Source organism: Spermophilus citellus (genome assembly GCF_964194105.1).
Source record: "Spermophilus citellus genome assembly, chromosome: 1".
Taxonomy (NCBI): Eukaryota; Metazoa; Chordata; class Mammalia; order Rodentia; family Sciuridae; genus Spermophilus; species Spermophilus citellus.
Genome location: NC_138182.1, coordinates 11,893,060 through 11,913,169, shown reverse-complemented (window position 1 = coordinate 11,913,169; position 20,110 = coordinate 11,893,060). Strand labels below are relative to the sequence as shown.

At 42.0% G+C, this 20,110-nt stretch overlaps 1 protein-coding gene across 5 annotated transcripts in view; it reads left to right on the top strand.

Moving 5' to 3' along the window:
* Positions 1-470: 470 nt before the first annotated feature.
* Positions 471-20,110, top strand: part of CLYBL (citramalyl-CoA lyase) — a 242,756-nt gene continuing 223,116 nt past the window's right edge. For all 5 annotated transcript variants that reach the window (XM_081281079.1, XM_081281083.1, XM_081281082.1 and 2 more), the window contains exon 1: positions 471-600. In XM_081281079.1, the coding sequence (XP_081137205.1) occupies positions 530-600 (71 nt within the window). In that variant the 5' untranslated portion in view covers positions 471-529. The remainder of the gene's footprint in view (positions 601-20,110) is intronic.

The window sequence follows — 20,110 nt, the reverse complement described above, 5'->3', positions numbered from 1 at the left end:
CAGCTGCTCTGACCCTATTATTGGCATGTACTATATGTTCCAGAGTGGAGTCTTCCCGCATTTTCTTTGACCACTCTTAAATTGCTAACCAAGGCATGCACATATCGGGTTCACAAACTGTGTTAGATGGTATTTTGGCAAAATAAAGAAATCTCTAGAAAATTTAACCTGTTGTGGCTGGAAAAATGCAAATTCTCTCAACAGTCAATTTAAAAAACCCAGAAGCGAGGGTGATTTGGATTCGGTCCTGGGAGAAACCGCTCAGGTGGAGACACCCGTGTGGGACCTATGCTCAGTTTCCCAGGGACGCGGGGAAGAAAGTCCTGAGGGCCAGCTCAGCCCAGACTAGTTCCGGAGAGTCACCTTGGCCTTGGCTAGGGCCAGTCGGGACTCGCAGGGTGGGGCACGTGCGCAGAGGGGCGTGGCTAGGGGGCGGAGCCAAGCTAAAGCGCGGTGGGAAGCGGTCGAGGGGCGGGGCTAAGAGGAGGAGGCGGAGCCAGGTGGGTGAGGGGGCGCGCACGTCGGGAAGATGGCGCTACGTCTGCTGCGGAGGGCGGCGCGCGTGACGGCGGCGGCGGCGGCGGCGGCGCTGCCGAGGCTGTGAGTGCAGGTCCCCAGTCCCCGCAGCCAGCCGGGGGTCGCGGACGGGCGGTTACCTCCACAGCCCCACTGGCCCGGGCAGCGCCTCGGAGCCCTCGCGGGAACTCCGCAGAGGTGGCCCGCTGCGGATGCCTCCCCGGGCGGGCCTTGCGTGGACCCGGAAAGCGGGTACCTCGTTGGGTCGAGTGACTGGACTTCAGCCCGGGAAAACCAAACCCGCCTCCCCCCGCAGTGGCACTCGGAACGCGCGCGTCTTAGGAGGGGTCTGGAGGAGTCCGAGGCAGCTCAAGAGTCAGACGCCTCGTTTGCTTGGTTCCCCGGTTCTCTGACCTTGGGTCTCAGGACCCTTTGCACGCCCCCAAATTTGGAGCGTCCCAAAGAGCTTTTGCCTGAATCTTATTGCTAACGATATTAGAATTGCAACAAATGGAATAATTTGTTTTTAAAATAACAAAACCCTTTAAATTTTAACACAAATGATTTTTTTTTTCTTTCAGTGCTAGGGATTGAACCCAGGGCCTTGTGCTTGCTAGGCAAGTGCTCTCCACTGAGCTACATCTCCAATTAAAAAGTGAGAAGAGTGTAATCATTTTATATTTTCGAAATTTTATTTGGCTTAATAAAGGACAACAGGAATCTTATATTAGGCTGTTTTGGAGGAAATATTTGAAAGAAATTCTGGACTCTGGCAGATGAAGTAGCTAGTTGAAAAGAGGACCAGCAGGCCCTGTCAAAGAGTCTCAAGGACCTCAAGTTGTCCTCTGGCCATACTTTGAAACCCCTTATCTAGCACTTGCCTATTTGTTAATAGGATGAACATACATCTCTTTCTTTTCCCCCCGACCACCATATAAAGAAATAAGTTGTTAAGTTCATAGGCAGAGTTTAGTTCAAGAAGCCAAATTTATGTCTCCTGGTTCAGAATGTTTTACTCTGCTTGCTCCTCCATGGTCCACTGCAGGACCCACATGGTCTTATGCATCCCACCTTTCCAGGGAGCAGCTGCGGGGGTGTACCCAGGCTTTCATGGAGGGTTAATTTTCCAACCTGTGAAGGTTCCAGTGATCACACAGAGTTCATGACTTCTAACATACTTGGGGATTAATGCCCAACACTCTTGGTCTTCCTTAGCACTGTAGCTTCGCAGCACACCTACATACTCCCCACCAAGGCCACCAAAGAGCCTAAATCAGGGGTTAAATAATCCTGGGTCCTGTCAGCTTTAGAACACACTAGAATGGGATATGTAAAGAGCTGTTGACCGCTTACCAATGGCTTGATTTTTTTTTCTTTCTTGGCACCGGGGATTAAACCCAGGGGTGCTTTACTACTGAGCTTTATCCCCAGTCATTATTATTTTTTATTTTGAGACAGAATCTCACTAGGTTGTTCAGGCTGGCCTTGAACTTAGGATCCTCATGCCTCATACTCCCCAGTTACTGTGATTACAGGTGTGTGCCACCACATCTGGCAAGTCCCAGACTATCGTGTCAATCATGCTGTTGTCTCTGGCCATACTGAATCTATATAAATTACCCCACCTTCAAGGAGGAAGCATAACCCTTACCCAACAGAGCCAAGATATAGTTGTGTGAGTACTAGCTCCCGTTGACATGCATATCTATAAATATTTCTATGTAGAACCATCTACAGTCATATTAAGCTACACATGAGTTCTTACTGATGTCTCTGATTCTAATCCATCACTACATGGACCACTCTAGCCACTTTCCTGTGTTCCTTGGTAAATTCCCCCCTCAAACAGGAAGAAACCTGGCTCCCACCATCCACCATTCATTTACTTAATTGTTCAATTCCAGTATACATATGTAGCAATATCAGAATGGTTAACCCAAATTCCATGGGAAAGAAAATAATCCACCGTAGTACAGTGTATACATGCAGTTTCTTTCCCTTTATTCTTATAGGCACCACTCATTTCCAGAGGTACTTAGGACAGTGCCCTTTTCTGTCTGTTCCCTTCATAAAATTGTTTCATGAATCCATAATACAAGTAGATGCTCTTGTCATAGGCTGCATGCTTTCCCAGTATTCTTCTACCTCCCAGATGATTTTTATTTATTTATTTAATTTTTTGTGGTGGGGATTGAACCCAGGACCGTGTGCATGAGAGTCAGGCACTCTACCAACTGAGCTATATCCCCAGCCCTCCCAGATGATTTTTTAATTGTAAATATTAACATTCACTTTCGTGCTGTAAAGTTCTGTGGGGTTTGACAAATACATGATGTCGTGTATCTACCATGACTTTATTACAGTATCATACAGAATAGCTTTATTTCCCTAAAGATCCCCTGTGCTTTACCTGTTTATCCATCCCCTCCTTCCAAGTTCCTGGCAAGCGTTCATCACATTACCATCTCTATATTTTGCTTTTTCCAGAATGTCATATAATTGGAATCATACAGTATGGAACTTTTAGACGGGATTCTTTAACTTAACAATAAGCATGTAAAGCTGGGCATGGACAAGTTCAAAGCCAACTTCAGCAATTTAGTGAGGCCCTGAGTAACTTAGCAGTTACTCAGGACCTGTCTCAAAATTTAAACAAACGAAAAATGGGTTCAATCCCTGGTACTAAAAAAAAAAAAAAAAAACAACAAAAAACAAAAGCAAAAAACGAACACACATGTAAAGTTCCTTCAGGTCTTTTCACAGATTGATAACTCATTTCCTTTTATTGTTGAAAAATATTTCACTGTATAGATGTACCTTAGTTTATTCATTCACTTATTGAAGGATGTATTGGCTGCTTCTAGTTTTTCTTGATTATAAACAAACCTGCTATATATATTTGTGTGTAGGTTTTTGTATAGATGTTTAAGTTTTCTTTCTTTTTGAGATGGGCTCTTGCTATGTTGTCTAGGATTGAACTTGAGATCTTGCCACAGCCTCCCAAGTAATTGGGATTACAGGCATGCGCTGATGTGTATCCAGTTCCGACCTAAGTTTTCAAATCAATTGAGTAAATATCTAGGAGTGTGATTGTTGAATTGTTTGGTAAGATTATGTTTAGTTGTATAAAAACTACCAAACTGGAGCTGGAGGTACATCCCAGCTTACCTAACATACCCTAAGTCCTGGGTTCAATTGGGTTCAATCCCCAGTATGGTGGGGGTGGGGAGGATCACCAGTACTGGGGGAAAAAACAACAAATTACCAAGCTGTCTTCCAAAGTAGGAGTCATTTTACATTTCTACCATCAGTGAGTGAGAGTTCCTGCTGCTCTGCATCTTCACTAGAATTTGGTATTGTCAGTTAAAAAAAAGAAAAAGTTAGCTATTCCAATAGGTATTTAGTGGTATCTTGTTTTAACTTGAAATTCCCTCAAATGATATTGAGCCTCTTTTGCTATCCTTATCGGCCATCTGTATGTATTCTTTGATGAAATATGTTCAGATCTTCTGCCCATTTCTTAATTGGATTGTGTGATACTGTGATATAATAAGAAATATATATATCTGGTTTCTGTCCCTGTTTTCTGGCACACAGCTCCTAAAACCCTTGGAATCTCCAGAGTGATAAGAGTGTCTTTTGTATGCTAATGAGATGACTGGTGTTTGGGGGGTGGGATGCTATCAGCTGTCACCAGAAAGACCAAAGCATGATTTGAGGGTTGGAATTTTAAACCCCACTCTCCCATCCTCTGGGGAGGGAGTGGGGACTGAAGTTTGAGTTGGTCACCAGTGGCCAATGATGTAATTGGTCATGGCTCCATAAAAAATCAAAAGGACAGGGTGTGGAGAGCTTTCCGATTACTGAACACTTGGAGGTTCCTGGAGGGGGGTGTACATGAGAGGGCAGGCAGCTCTATGCATGTCCCCACATCTTGCCCTATACGTGCTTTTCCTCTGTATCCTTTGTGATATCCTTTATAATAAACTAGTAAATGTGTTTGCCTGAATTCTGTGACCTGTCCTAGCAAATTAATTGAAATCAAGGAGGGGTTCTTAAGAAGCCCTGACATAGGGCCAGTAGGTCAGAAGTGCAGGTAGAACAACCTGGGGCTTTTTATTTGTGGCTGTAGTGGGGGCAGCCTGGTGGGACTGAGCCCTTAACCTAAAACTCCAGGTGGAAAGTGTCAGAACTGAATTGAGTTACAGGAGACCCAGGTGGTGTCTGCAGGAGAAAAGAATTGCCTGGAGAAGGGGGAGACCCCCCTGCACATCTGGTCAAAAGTGTTCTGTGCTGTGTTGAGGGTCTGCAAAGAGGAAAAACACTGGTTCTTCCTCCATCTGACGGGTTGGCTGTTTTCTTTTTTTTCTTTTTTGGTGCTGGGGATTGAAACTAGGAGTGTTCAACCACTGAGCCACATGTCCAGCCCTTTTAGTATTTTATTTAGAGACAGGATCTTGCCCAGTTGTTTAGGGCCTCTCAAAGCTGCTGAGGCTGGCTTTGAACTTATGATCCTCCTTGCGCCCAGCAGGTTGGTTTTCTTGTTATTCATTTTAAAGTGTTGGTGGTGTATATTGGCTCTAAGTTCAGACTTGTGTTTTGCAAATATCTTCTCCAGTGTATGGCTTAGCTTTGCATTTTCTTTCTAGTGTCCTAGAACAGAGTTTTCAATTTTGGTGAAGTACAGCTTATCAGTTTTTTTCTTTTGTGGTCAAACCCAAGGCCACATAGACTTTCTCCTATGCTTCATATCTTCTTTTTCTCTTTCTGTCCTTTTCTTTTTCTTGTGGTATTGGGAATTAAACTCAGGGACTCACACAGGCTAGACAAGCGCTCTACCACTGAACTGTATCCCCAATCCCTCTTAATTAATTTTGAGACAGGATCTCTCTAAGTTGCTGAGGCTGGCCTTGAGGTTTCGAGCCTCCTTCCTCAGACTCCCAAGTAGCTGGGATAACAGATGCACCACATGTCTTTATTTAGTGTTGGTTTCTGTAGGCTTGATTGTTGTTGTGTTCCTCTAGTCCTACTTTGCTGCTTTCTTTAGCATTAAGTGAATATTTTCTAATGTGATACTTTAAAGTTCTTTAATAATTTGTTTCACTATGCATTTCAAGGTTAGTTTTCAGTAGTTGCTCTCGAGGGTTCATCCATAATATATACTTCTTTAAATTGTGGATATGTGTATGTAAAGTTTTCCTTTTAGCCATTTTAAATGTAGTTTGGTGGCATTATTATGTTTCAGAGTGTTGTGCAACCATCCTCACTATGTACAATTTTCATCACCCCAAATAGAAACTCTGCATTACACAATAACTCTCCATCCCCCTGCCCCGAACCTCTAACTTCGTGCTTTCTCTGTGAATTTGCCGACTCTAGATATTTTATGCAGGTGTATTCATCCTTTTGGTTTTGGCTTATCTCATTAATGCAGCAAAACATTTTCGAGGCTCATGCGTGGATCAACTTCATTCCCTTTTATGTTTGGATGATAATCCATTGAATGTATATTATCATATATATCTTATCAAATCTCCTTTTGATTTATACTAACTTAATCCCTGGAGATACACAGATGTTACTTCCACATAGCTCTTTTACTGTTGCTTCTTTTTGTGGCATTATTTTTATACATTTTATATCTATCTTACAAACCCAGAAACATATTACTGAAATTATTACTTTATACACTTTTACATTTTTTAAAGCTTAGAGAGATGCAAATACATACCTCTCTCTCTCTCTCTCTCTCTCTATCTATCTATCTATGTCTTATTGTATTGGTTATATTCACCTTTTTATTTACCATTCTTGGTTCTCCTGGTTTGTCCATGCAGATTTGAGTGCCTGTCTGGTGCCATTTCTTTAGCCCAGTACATCTTTGCTGCTGCCTACCTATCTTCTTTGTTCTGTTAGGAAACATACATTTCTGTATGTAGGCCTTTCAACACAATTGTTTAATATTTCTTTTTACAATTGCTGTGTGTGTGTGTGTGTGTGTGCGCGCGCGCGGCACTGGGATTGAACCTATGCACTTAACCACTGAGCCACATCCCCAGTCCTTTTTGTTTTAAATTTTGAGACAGGGTCTCACTAAGTTGCTTAGGGCCTCACTAAGTTACTGAGGCTCACTGTGGTCCTCCTGCCTCTGCCTCCCACATCACTTGGATTATAGGCTATACAATTACTTTTTAAATTAATTAAGAGACATGCATTTACAATCACATGATTACCTTTGCCACTGCATGGGGGGTTGAATACTGTGTGGGGTCACTTATTTTCAGTCTAATAATTTCTTTTTATTTTTTTGTATTGGGGAATTGAACCCAGGGGCACTCCACTGATAAACTTTATCCCAGTCCTTTTCATTTTTTATTTTGAGTCAGGGTCTCATGAAGTTCCTGGGGCTAGCCTTGAACCTCATGCCTCAGCCTCCCAATTTGCTGGGGATCACAGGAGTGTGCCACCACACCTGACTTTAGTATTTCTTGTAAGGTGGGTCTGCTAGCAAGTTTCTTTTGTTTACCTAGAAATGTCTTTACTTTGTCTTCTTTTTTAAAAAATTAAAATAATTTCTTTTTGCAGTGCCGGGGATCAAACCCAGCACTTCATGCATACTCACTCAGCAGGCCCTCTACCACTGAGCTGTGTCCTCACCTGCTTGCCTTCATTTTTGAAAGTAGTTTTGCTGGATATAGGATTCATGGTCCACAGTATTTTTCTTTGAAAGGCTTTGAATATATTCTCTCACTGTCTTCTTGCCACCATTATTTCTGATGAGATATCAGCTGTTGATCTTATTAGGGTTCATGTAAGTAATGAGTCATTTTTCTTTCTGTTTTCAAGAGTTTGTCTTTGAACAGTTTTATTATGGCAAGTGTGGATCTTTTTTAGTTTATCCTACTTAGAGTTTATTGAGTTTCTTGGATGTTTATTTATCAATTCTGGGAATTTATTGACTATAATTTATTCAAAAGGTCTTTTTGCTCCCTTATCTCTCTTCTTTCCTTCTGAGACTCGCATTATGAATAAGTTGGTACAGATGGATTGAAGGGTGATGGTGTCTCTCAGGTCTTTGAGCGTCTTTGTTCATTTTGCTTTCTCTTCCTCGGCTGTATGATCTCAACTGCAACCTTCAAGTTTGTTGGTTCTTCCCTGCTAGCTTGGATCATTTTCATTTTAGTTATTGTGCTTTCCAAATCAGAATTTCTACTGAGGACTTTTCTATAATTTTATCTTTATTGATAGTTTCTATTTACTGAGACATCATTGGCATACTTTTATTTAGTTCTTTATTTTTCAGATTTTATTTTTCTATTTTTAGTGTCAAGACAGGGTCTTACTAAGTTGCTCAAGCTGACCTCAAACTTTTGAATGTCCTGCCTCAACTCTCCAGTCTCAGATCATGGGTGTGCATCACCGCATCTGGCTCCTTTAATTCTTTATAGTTTTTCTTTGCTTTTTGAAATACATTTGTAAATTTCTGATTTAAATAGTAAATTTAGTACCTGCACTTTCCCAGGGACCATTTGTATCAACTGCTTTTTTCTTCTGAGGACGGGCCATACTTTGGTGTTTCTTTGTGGGTCTTATAAATTTGCGTTGAAAGCCAGTTGTGAACCCACAGTTCATGACTGTGCCTTTGCCTTCACTTTCTGCTTGCACAGAGACTGAAGGTCGGTTAGACACGGAAGCTTAAGGTCTTCCGAAGTTTTCCTGAGCATGTATACAGCCTGGGCATGCACCCAGATACACATGTGTAGGCCTTCTAGATTCCTGGGAATATGTCAGAGCTTTTCAAATCTCCCTTTGGACATCTCATTCTCCAACTTTTCTTTTTAAGCTTTTTGGTTAGGCCATTGTTTGTCCTAGCTGTTATCCTCTAGCTCAGGTAGCTGTGATGTTCAACAGTCGCTTCTGATCATTTTGACAGATGACCTCAGAGACAGTGCTGTTTCCACTGTGTGAGCCCTGTCTCAGGTCAGACAAAGCCTTGCAAGTGGGGTCTTCCAGTGAACCACCAGACAGGTCACATAGTGACATTCTCTGGGCATGGGGCTTTGAAAGAACTCTAATCCTGTATTTTCCCCTTCACTGGCTGCCAGGCTACTGGTTTTCACTGTGATTGTGGGCTGTTGGATTTCAAAGCTACTACAAAACTAGAGAGGGATAGGATAAGTTCAAACCCCACAAAAATTGCTGTTCTGAGATTCATCCGTTTTTCTTGAATAAATGCTCTTGAGGTTGCGCAAGCCTTTGAATAATTTCAAGAGTTCTGCAAAGGTTGATTCTGACCATATTTGCCAAATTCATGATTAAAAAACTGAAAAGCAGTAAGCAAAAATGTTTTGAGGCAAAAAGTAAGTTGAAGTAGTCCAAGAAATAGGAAACCAATCCTTTCAAATTGCTTGGGACTTTCCCAGTTTTATGGAAATCCCACATTCTAGTCAAGCCTTTAGTTTCAGAAAACCAAGATCATTGTTTACCTTAGAGATAGGGAAGGAAAGGCTGAAGAAGCAAGGAGGGTTATATGAACAGGAGGAGGGTGGGGTTGGAGTACAAGGCCGAATTCAGGGCCCAGAAGGAGAGTAGTTGACAAACGATTGGAGAAAGGATGAAAAGACAGATGACCTTAGGTACAGACCAGTGGTTCAAGAAGGAGTGCAAGTCTCCTGGAGAGGCCTCAGTTCTAGAATGGAGAGGGAACATTCAGAATGTCTTAATGGAGAAAGAAGGGCTAGTGTTGAAGATAGGGCTGAGAGAAAGAAGAAGGAGACTGGAGGAACAGGCAATACCAGGGAGGCTGGAGCCAGGACGTGCCCTGGGGTGGACAGAGGAGGTGGTGGCAAATGAGATTTCCCAGAACAACTAGTGGGCCACAGTCAGGCTAGCCAGGCGTGGTGGCACATGCTTATAATTCCACTACTGTAGAGGCCACGGTAAGAGGATTACAGTTTGAGGCTAGCTTGGGTGATGTGATGACGAGACCTTGTCTCAAAATAAAATTAAAAAGGACTGGGGGTGTAACTCAGTGGTATGATAGTGGTCTAGAACATGTGAGGCCCTGGGTTCTATCACAGCACCATAAAAAACAAAAAACCGTAGAGACTGAAGAGCAAGAACTGCATGTGGGCCTGAACTGAGAGATGCAGATGTGGAGGGTGCCTCATGGAGAAGGTGTGTTTCCTGCAGGAACTGTTTGCTAGTGCAGGGTTGTGCCATACCTGCCTGGTGGCGTTCTCTCTTCCTAAGGCTCTTGCAGCTGTGTAGGGTTTGTTTTCCTAGGGTACCATGCCCTTGTGGAGTTGTAGGGCCTGGAGCATGTGTGTGTGCAGGCAGGGAGCACACCAGGCAGTCCAGATGGTGGGAGGAAGCTGGGACTTAGTGATGAAATTTTTTTTTTTTTTTAGAGAGAGAGAGAGAGAATTTTAATATTTATTTTTTAGTTATTGGCAGACACGACATCTTTGTTTGTATGTGGTGCTGAGGATCGAACCCGGGCCGCATGCATTTCAGGCGAGCGCGCTACCGCTTGAGCCATATCCCCAGCCCAAGTGATGAAATTTTTTGGGGGGGGGATGGGAGGGGGTACTGGGAATTGAAGTCAGGGGCACTCCAGCACTGATCCACATCCCCACAGCCCTAGTTTGTATTTTAGAGATAGCCAACTCGCTGAGTTGCTTAGTGCCTCGCCATTGCGGAAGCTGGCTTTGATCCTCCCATCTCAGCCTCCTGTGCTGCTGGGATTACAGGCTCCGCTGCCAGTGCATCCTCCCTCTATTCCTTGCCTTGTGGATCCAGAGGAAAGTTGGGGAAAATTTTCTTACACATGCTCCTTTCTACTGTATTCTCCCCTGAAAGTGTGGCCACTGAGAAGACTGTCCTCACAAGTGCTCCCCCGAGTGCCCCTGTTTTGCATTTGTTTAAGAATGGCCTAGCACTTCATCCTTCTAGAAATCCTCCGTGATGAGTTGCTAATAGCAGTGTCTGTGAATGGAGTGCTCTCAGAGTTATGTTTGAAGTTTAGAAGGTGCACACGCAGGCTTGCTTGTGGCTTAGTCTGGCTGAAGATGAGACGGATGTTAAGGAGCTAGTGTCCCTGGGAAGCTGACCTGCAGCATCGCTGCGGTTTCCCCAGTGGTGGTTTTCTCCAGTGATGGTTCTGGACCGGCCCAGGTCTGATTGATGTCACTTCTGAAAACAACCTTTGGTCACAGTTTCCTTAACTAAATGTTGTGGTGGCTGCTCTGTAGGAGCTGCCATTTTATGCATTGCTCCCTGTGGGAAGCCTGCAGGTGCCCTGGCTAAAGTTTTAGGAATGCAACTTTCTTAAGAAAAAAGCTGGCAGCCCTGGGGAGGGGCTGAGGGTAGGTATTAGGCATTTTTTTTTTTTTTAAGATGTGAAGAGTTGTTAATTGTAAAAACAATAATACTTTCCTGCCCCTGAATACAACTGTGGCTGTGTTCTGTTGTTGCACATTGCTCATTTATTCTACACATTGCTCACGATTTCAACAGGTTTAGAATTTTATTAGGCAATAAAGAAAATATTGAGGAAATGGTATTTGTGTTTTCATATAGGTCACTTGGGTATGAATTTAAATCCATTGTAATTCAAACAGGTTTAATTTATTTCATGTTGTTACTTGACTGTTTTATAGTTTATTGCTGTGGTTTGAATGTGTCTCCCACCAAAGCTCATGTGTTGGAAATTTAATCCCAAGCAGCAGTGTGGAGGGTGGACCTTTAAGAGGTAATGAGGTCATGAGATTCATTCTTTCCTTTCTTCCTCTTTCTTTTTCCCCTCCACTATAAACCAGGTTTAGGATAACTTTTAATTTAGCTGCTTTGATTTCATTTTGTTTCCACTGTGGGGCATTAACCTAGCCTGGGAGCTTGGGCGACGGGTCCTATTGCCACATGACTCTAGAACTCTCTTTCTGTGTATAACCACAGTTCATTTATTCTATTTCCAAGTTTTCTTTTTTGGGAAATGCAGAAATGAATATCCCTATTCCCAAATCTCTGTGGACACCCATATGTGAGACGCGGAGGTAACTTTCTATGTGTGGATTTGTTGGGTCAGAGCATGACATTTGATGCCCTTGGATGCTTGTTATTAAATGGCTTTCCTGAAAGGGTAAGTTGTTATATCCTTGGGCTGTGGGTGCCTTTTGGAGGTTCTTCTGTCCATTTCCCTTGACATTAGCAGGCTCATCTTAGTAAAGGAAGCACCCCAAATGCTGAATATTTTTAAAGACAACACTTTCTACTCTATTGTATTGTCTTAGTTGCCACCCCCAGCAAAATGAGGGTCACAATTTAGTGGAAGACTGTATTTGTATTCACTGTTAAATTCACAGTTCTACATTGTTTAAAAAAAAGTTATTTTTTTTCTCCTTAATAAGGGCCTCTCTCTGAACCTCTATATGGTCATTAAAAAATTTTATGTATGTATCTCACATTTGCTCTGTAGAACTTGGGCTTGGAAGCATCTCAAGCCTGTTTGAAAGCACATACACTTGATATGGCTTCTTATTTAATCCTACAGGTGTCCTTGTGAGAAGGAAGATATGCTCACATCTTTTTTGGACAGAAGCAAAGGTTTAGAATACACAAATCCTAAACCTCCATGCCAGGTGCAGTTTGGTCCTGAGGCACTGGAGGGCGCTCTAGCAACAGGAGATGTAACCTGTCAGTGCAGTCCTCAGGATGACCCTTAACAGGCTGCTTGGGGAAAGATGGGTGGGTTGGTTTTCTTGTTCATTTTAAGATAAATGAAAGACATGTGGATAGTAGAGGAAATATTCTGTACTTCCCTATTCAAGGTCCCTTTAAAGAAACTTAAGAAATAACCCTATGCTCCAGCTCCTCCTCTCTCTCTGTCCTCTTGGAACCTCACTGGGCTGCCTCTGCTATGCTCTGTCCTTAGCCCTCAGCTCAGATGTCACCAACCTCAGAGGTCTTTCCTTACCATCCTGTACAACATAGCACCCCTCCCCAGCACCACCAGGTGCCTCTGCACCCCTCCCCCTGCCTGTCAGATGGTATTTCCATCGCGGTTTCCACCAGATATATTATACACTCATTTGCTTGTTGTCTGTGTGTCCTCTCTGTCAGTTTATTCAGTGCCTGTTGTATACCCCAAGCCCACAACAGTCAACATTCCATTGTCTAGAAAGGAACTATTGCCCTCAAATAAGAGGACCTTGGAGAATTCAGAAATATGGAGTAGATTTCTTTTGAGCTTTGAGTTATTTTGGTCCATTTGAGCTCAATTTGACCAGAGAGTGAAGATAATAAAAGCTTCATCTTCTCCAAACTTATGATGACAGTCTGCATTGAGCTGGTCCCCCCAACCCCAGGTGCTGGGGATTGAACCCAGGGCCTAAGGCACGTAAAGCTTGGGCACTACCACTGAGCTACACCCCCATGCCCTCCCTTACTCCATTGGTTTATCCAGTCCTCGTGCCACTGTGGGAGATGTGTTTGTCTGTGCCGTTGCCCTTCTCCCTGGACATCCTCAGGAAGGTGGTGTGTTTCATTTATATCTTTCTTATAGCAATGACTGCTACTAGGTGCTCAGATTGAGCTTGCAATTGCAGAGGCTAATGATTGACACTGTGGAGAGGCTAGGATTTTGAAATAATGTAGATGCACTGCGAACTAGAACCTAAAAAAAAAAATTAAGAGTACGAGGAGGAAGATGGGATGTCCTAAATTTCATTCTGATCATCAAGGTTTCAGCTCAGAGAAGTAGATACCTGATTTCTGGCTGCTCCCTACCCCTTTATCTCCTGCCTTGTCTTTGTCTTAACAGCCCTGGCACCCTCAAGCTGGCCCCCAAGTGCTCCAGAGCCTGGACCACAGTGCCCTTGTGGGGCCTACCTGTTCTAGGTCACATGGCCAGGAGTCCACCTTGAATGACCAATAAGTGCTGACATTGGATGTGTAGCCCTCCCCAAGCACTGCACATTTTTAAGAAAGGCCTCCTGCACGTGCTTCAACTCAAAGGGGTCAGCCAGGCAAGAGAGTCTCCACCAGGGAAGAAATAGCTTACGAGAGGCTCCCAGCCCTCAATAGCCTCTGGACAAAAGTCCAGACTGTGAATTCAGATCATTAGTGTCTGCCTGTGCTGCTGTAAGACAACAGGGACTTCCCAGGTGGTCTGGTGACATGGCTGCTACTGGGCACTGCAGAGAAGCTTTAGCCTCAAAACTCCTCTCTCCACTCCCATCACATTGCTTCCTCACCCTGAGCTGCCCAGAGCTGGGCTCTGATCATGTTGCCCACCCCCCTACCCAGCATAACTTCCCTGATGACCTCCATTTATCTGCCTCATGGAGCCTGGAGCCCTTGATGTGGCATTCCTGTGCCGCCTCCTCCTGCCATTCCTCTTCCCACACTGCCCACCTCGCACTGTGTCGGTCCACCCAGATGCTGACCACTCCACACTCTCTCGCCCTTCCCCTCTCTGCTGTGCTCACAGTTCCCCAGCCAAATTCTGCTCATCCTTTAGGGCCTGTGGCCAGTACCACTTCCTCCTGGAAGCCTGTCTTCCTTGGACCTCTCAGATGGCAGCCATCTGTCGGGTCCTCAGAAGCCCTGCCCTCCTCTGAAGGCTCTTGCCACCTTCCCTTCATTAAGGTCAGGGAGGCTCAAAACTCCCAGTCGTCTTTGACGCCTCATCTCCCTTCCTGCCCGCACTCCATCTGCTGCCAGCTCTGTTGATTCCCCCGTCCGTTGCCAACTCTTTTCCACTGTCCTGGTTTTCTGTTCCTAGAACAGATTACCACAGACTCTGGGGCTTCAAACAAACAAAGTCTCACTTCTGGAACTGAGGAGTCTGGCCTGGGTCTTGGTGGCTGTAACCCAGGCGTCCACAGGGCGTGTTCCCTTCCTTGCCTCCATTCACTCCTGGCCTGTGCCTCCCTGGGGAAGCCTGCCACAGCAGGGTGAGCTCTACATTGCAGTCTCTGGTGTCCTCTTCTGCTTCCCTCTCCCCGAGGGAACTTGGTGATTGTGATTGTGTGGAGCCCACAGGGATTGTCCAGGCTAGTGGCCCCAGTTGGAGGGCTCTGATTTCTCCACATCTCCCCCACCTTTGCTATTTTCTATTACCTTTATTTTAGCCATTTTAGCAGGTGGGAAGTGGAGTCTAGTGGTTGCCTACAATTTTTTTTCTTTTTTTTTTTTTTTTTTTATTGGTTGTTCACAACATTACAAAGCTCTTGACATATCATATTTCATACATTAGATTGAAGTGGGTTATGAACCCCCAATTTTACCCCAAATGCAGATTGCAGAATCACGTCGGTTACACATCCACAATTTTACATAATGCCCTATTAGTAACTGTTGTATTCTGCTACCTTTCCTATCCCCTACTATCCCCCCTCCCCTCCCCTCCCATCTTCTCTCTCTACCCCATCTACTGTAATTCATTTCTCTCCTTGTTTATTTTCCCATTCCCCTCACAACCTCTTATCTGTAATTTTGTATAGCAATGAGGGTCTCCCTTCATTTCCATGCAATTTCCCTTTTCTCTCCCTTTCCCTCCCACCTCATGTCTCTGTTTAATGTTAATCTTTTCTTCCTGCTCTTCCTCCCTGCTCTGTTCATAGTTGCTCTCATTATATCAAAGAAGACATTTGGTATTTGTTTTTTAGGGATTGGCTAGCTTCACTAAGCATAATCTGCTCTAGTGCCATCCATTTCCCTGCAAATTCTATGATTTTGTCATTTTTTATTGCTACATAGTACTCCATTGTGTATAGATGCCACATTTTTTAATCCATTCATCTATTGAAGGGCATCTGGGTTGGTTCCACAGTCTAGCTATTGTGAATTGTGCTGCTATGAACATCGATGTGGCAGTATCCCTGTAGCATGCTCTTTTAAGGTCTTCAGGGAATAGTCCGAGAAGGGCAATAGCAGGGTCAAATGGTGGTTCCATTCCCAGCTTTCCCAGGAATCTCCAAACTGCTTTCCAAATTGGCCGCACCAATTTGCAGTCCCACCAGCAATGTACAAGTGTACCCTTTTCTCCACATCCTCGCCAGCACTTGTTGTTGTTTGACTTGATAGTGGCTGCCAATCTTACTGGAGTGAGATGGTATCTTAGGGTGGTTTTGATTTGCATTTCTCTGACTGCTAGAGATGGTGAGCATTTTTTCATGTACTTGTTGATTGATTGATTGTCCTCCTCTGAGAAGTGTCTGTTCAGGTCCTTGGCCCGTTTGTTGATTGGGTTATTTGTTATCTTATTGTCTAATTTTTTGAGTTCTTTGTATACTCTGGATATTAGGGCTCTATCTGAAGTGTGAGGAGTAAAAATTTGTTCCCAGGATGTGGGCTCCCTATTTACCTCTCTTATTGTTTCTCTTGCTGAGAAAAAACTTTTTAGTTTAAGTAAGTCCCATTTGTTGATTCTTGTTACTAACTCTTGTGCTATGGCTGTCCTATTAAGGAATTTGGAGCCCGACCCCACAATATGTAGATCGGAGCCAACTTTTTCTTCTATCAGACGCAGAGTCTCTGGTTTGATATCAAGCTCCTTGATCCATTTTGAGTTAACTTTTGTGCATGGCGCGAGAAAGGGATTCAGTTTCATTTTGTTGCATATGGATTTCCAGTTTTTCCAACACCATTTGTTGAAGATGCTATCTTTCCTCCATTGCATGCTTTTAGCCCCTTTATCAAATATAAGATAGTTGTAACTTTGTGGATTAGTCTCTGTGTCCTCTATTCTATACCATTGGTCCACCCGCCTGTTTTGGTACCAGTACCATGCTGTTTTTGTCACTATTGCTCTGTAATATAGTTTGAAATCTGGTATCGCTATACCGCCTGATTCACACTTCCTGCTCAGAATTGCTTTTGCTATTCTGGGTCTTTTATTTTTCCATATGAATTTCATGATTGCTTTATCTATTTCTACAAGAAATGCCGTTGGGATTTTGATTGGCATTGCATTAAACCTATAGAGAACTTTTGGTAATATCGCCATTTTGATAATGTTAGTTCTGCCTATCCATGAACAGGGTATATTTTTCCATCTTCTAAGATCTTCTTCTACTTCTCTCTTTAGGGTTCTGTAGTTTTCATTGTATAAATCTTTCACCTCTTTTGTTAGGTTGATTCCCAAGTATTTTATTTTTTTTTTGAAGATATTGTGAATGGAGTGTTTTTCCTCATTTCCATTTCAGAAGTTTTGTCGCTGATATACAGAAATGCCTTTGATGTATGCGTGTTGATTTTATATCCTGCCACTTTGCTGAATTCATTTATTCTAGTAGTTTCTTTGTAGACCCTTTTGGGTCTTCTAGGTATAGAATCATGTCATCTGCAAATAGTGATAATTTAAGTTCTTCTTTTCCAATTTTTATGCCTTTAATTTCTTTCGTCTGTCTAATTGCTCTGGCCAGTGTTTCGAGAACTATATTGAATAGAAGTGGTGATAGAGGGCATCCCTGTCTTGTTCCGGATTTTAGAGGGAATGCCTTTAACTTTTGTCCATTCAGAATGATGCTAGCCTGAGGCTTAGCATAGATAGCTTTTACAATGTCAAGGTAAGTTCCTGTTATCCCTAGTTTTTCTAATGTTTTGAACATAAAGGGATGCTGTACTTTGTCGAATGCTTTTTCTGCGTCTATCGAGATGATCATATGGTTCTTATGTTTAAGTCTATTGATGTGGTGAATAACATTTATTGATTTCCGTATATTGAACCATCCTTGCATCCCAGGGATGAATCCTACTTGATCATGGTGCACAATTTTTTTGATGTGTTTTTGTATTCGATTTGCCAGAATTTTATTGAGGATTTTTGCATCTAGGTTCATTAGAGATATTGGTCTGTAGTTTTCTTTCTTTGAGGTGTCTTTGTCTGGTTTCGGAATCAGGGTGATGTTGACCTCATAGAATGAATTTGGAAGAGCTCCCTCTTTTTCTATTTCCTGAAATAACTTGAAAAGTATTGGTGTTAATTCTTCTTTAAAGGTTTTGTAAAACTCCGCTGTATACCCATCCGGTCCTGGGCTTTTCTTGGTTGGTAGTCTTTTGATGGCTTCTTCAATTTCATCCATTGATATTGGTCTGTTCAAATTGTGTGTATCCTCCTGACTCAGTCTGGGCAAATCTTATGACTTAAGAAATTTATCGATGTCTTCACTATCTTCTATTTTATTGGAATATAGGTTTTCAAAATAATTTCTAATTGTCTTCTGTATTTCTGTAGCATCTGTTGTGATATTGCCTTTTTTTTTTTTTACATTTTTTTTATTGGTTGTTCACAACATTACAAAGCTCTTGACATATTATATTTCATACATTAGATTGAAGTGGGTTATGAACTCCCAATTTTACCCCAAATGCAGATTGCAGAATCACGTCAGTTACACATCCACAATTTTATATAATGCACTAATAGTAATTGTTGTATTCTGCTACCTTTCCTATCCCCTACTATCCCCCCTCCCCTCCCCTCCCATGATATTGCCTTTTTCATCCCGTATGTTAGTAATTTGAGTTCTCTCTCTTCTTCTCTTCGTTAGCATGGCTAAAGGTCTGTGGATCTTATTTATTTTTTCGAAGAACCAACTTTTAGTTTTGTTAATTTTTTCAATAGTTTCTTTTGTTTCAATTTCATTGATTTCCGCTCTGATTTTAATTATTTCTTGCCTTCTGCTACATTTGCTGTTGTTTTGCTCTTCCTTTTCTAGGGCTTTGAGATGAAGTGTGAGCTCATTTATTTGTTGGTTTTTTCTTTTTTTGAGGAATGACCACCAGGCGATGAATTTTCCTCTTAAAACTGCTTTCATTGTGTCCCATAGATTCCGATATGTTGTGTCTGTATTTTCATTTATCTCTAAGAATTTTTTGATTTCCTCCTTTATGTCTTCTGTAACCCATTGATCATTCAGTAACATATTGTTCATTTTCCATGTGATGTAGGATTTTTCCTTCCTTCTTTTATCATTGATTTCCAGTTTCATTCCATTATGATCAGATAAAATGCATGGTATTATCCCCCCCCTTTATATTTACTGAGGGTTGCCCTGTGGCATAATATATGGTCTATTTTTGAGAAGGATCCATGTGCTGCTGAGAAAAAAGTATATCCATTTGATGATGGTTGATATATTCTATATATGTCAGTTAAGTCTAGGTTATTGATTGTGATATTGAGTTCTATAGTTTCTTTATTCAACTTTTGTTTGGAGGATCTGTCCAATGGTGAGAGAGGTGTGTTGAAATCACCCATAATTATTGTGTTGTGGTCTATTTGATTCTTGAACTTGAGGAGAATTTGTTTTATGAATGTCGCAGCACCATTATTTGGTGCATAAATATTGATAATTGTTATGTCTTGTTGGTGAATGGTTCCTTTTAACAGTATATAATGTCCTTCTTTATCCCTTTTGATTAACTTAGTCTTGAAGTCGATTTTATTCGATATGAGGATGGCCACCCCTGCTTGCTTACGAGGACCGTGTGCGTGGTATATTTTTTCCCATCCTTTCACCTTCAGCCTGTGTATGTCTTTTCCAATCAGATGTGTCTCCTGGAGGCAGCATATTGTTGGATTTGTTTTTTTAATCCATGATACCAGCCTATGTCGCTTTATTGGAGAGTTTAAGCCATTAACATTCAGAGTTACTATTGATATATGGTTTGTACTTCCATCCATGTTTGATTATTTATCCTTTGTTTAAAAAAATTTAGTTTGTTTCTCCATGATTATCTTTCCCATTGCCCTCTGTCTTTACCGAGGCACTTCCCACTGATGGTTTTGGTTATTGTTTTTCATTTCTTCCTCGTGTAGTGTTTTGCTCAAAATGCTTTGCAATGCTGGTTTTCTGGCTGCAAATTCTTTTAACTTTTGTTTATCATGAAAGATTTTTATTTCGTTGTCATACCTGAAGCTTAATTTTGCTGGATACAGAATTCTTGGTTGGCATCCATTGTCTTTCAGTGTTTGAAATACATTGTTCCATGACCTTCTTGCTTTCAGTGTCTGTGATGAAAAATCCGTTGTTAACCTTATTGGTTTACCCCTAAATGTAATCTGTCTCCTTTCTCTTGTAGCTTTTAATATTTTCTCTTTGTTCTGTATATTGGATATCTTCATAACAATGTGTCTTGGCGTTGGTCTACTGTGATTTTGTGTGCTCGGTGTCTTGTATGCATCTTCAATTTGTATATCTGTTTCCTTTTTTATTTCTGGAAAGTTTTCTGTAATTATTTCATTCAGCAGGTTACTCATTCCCTTGGTTTGAATCTCTGTACCTTCTTCTATCCCGATGACTCGTAAGTTTGGTTTTTTAATGTTATCCCATAACTCTTGGATGTTTTTCTCGTGATTTTTTACCAGCCTTTCTGAGTTGGCTAGACTCTTTTCAAGATGATATATTTTGTCTTCATTATCTGACGTTCTGGCTTCTACTTGCTCCACTCTGTTAGTGATACTCTCAGTTGAGTTTTTAATTTGGTTTATCGTTTCCTTCATTTCTAGAATTATTGTTTGATTATTTTTTATAATCTCTATCTCCTGATAAAGATGCTTAACTTCTTCTTTTATCTGTTTATGTAA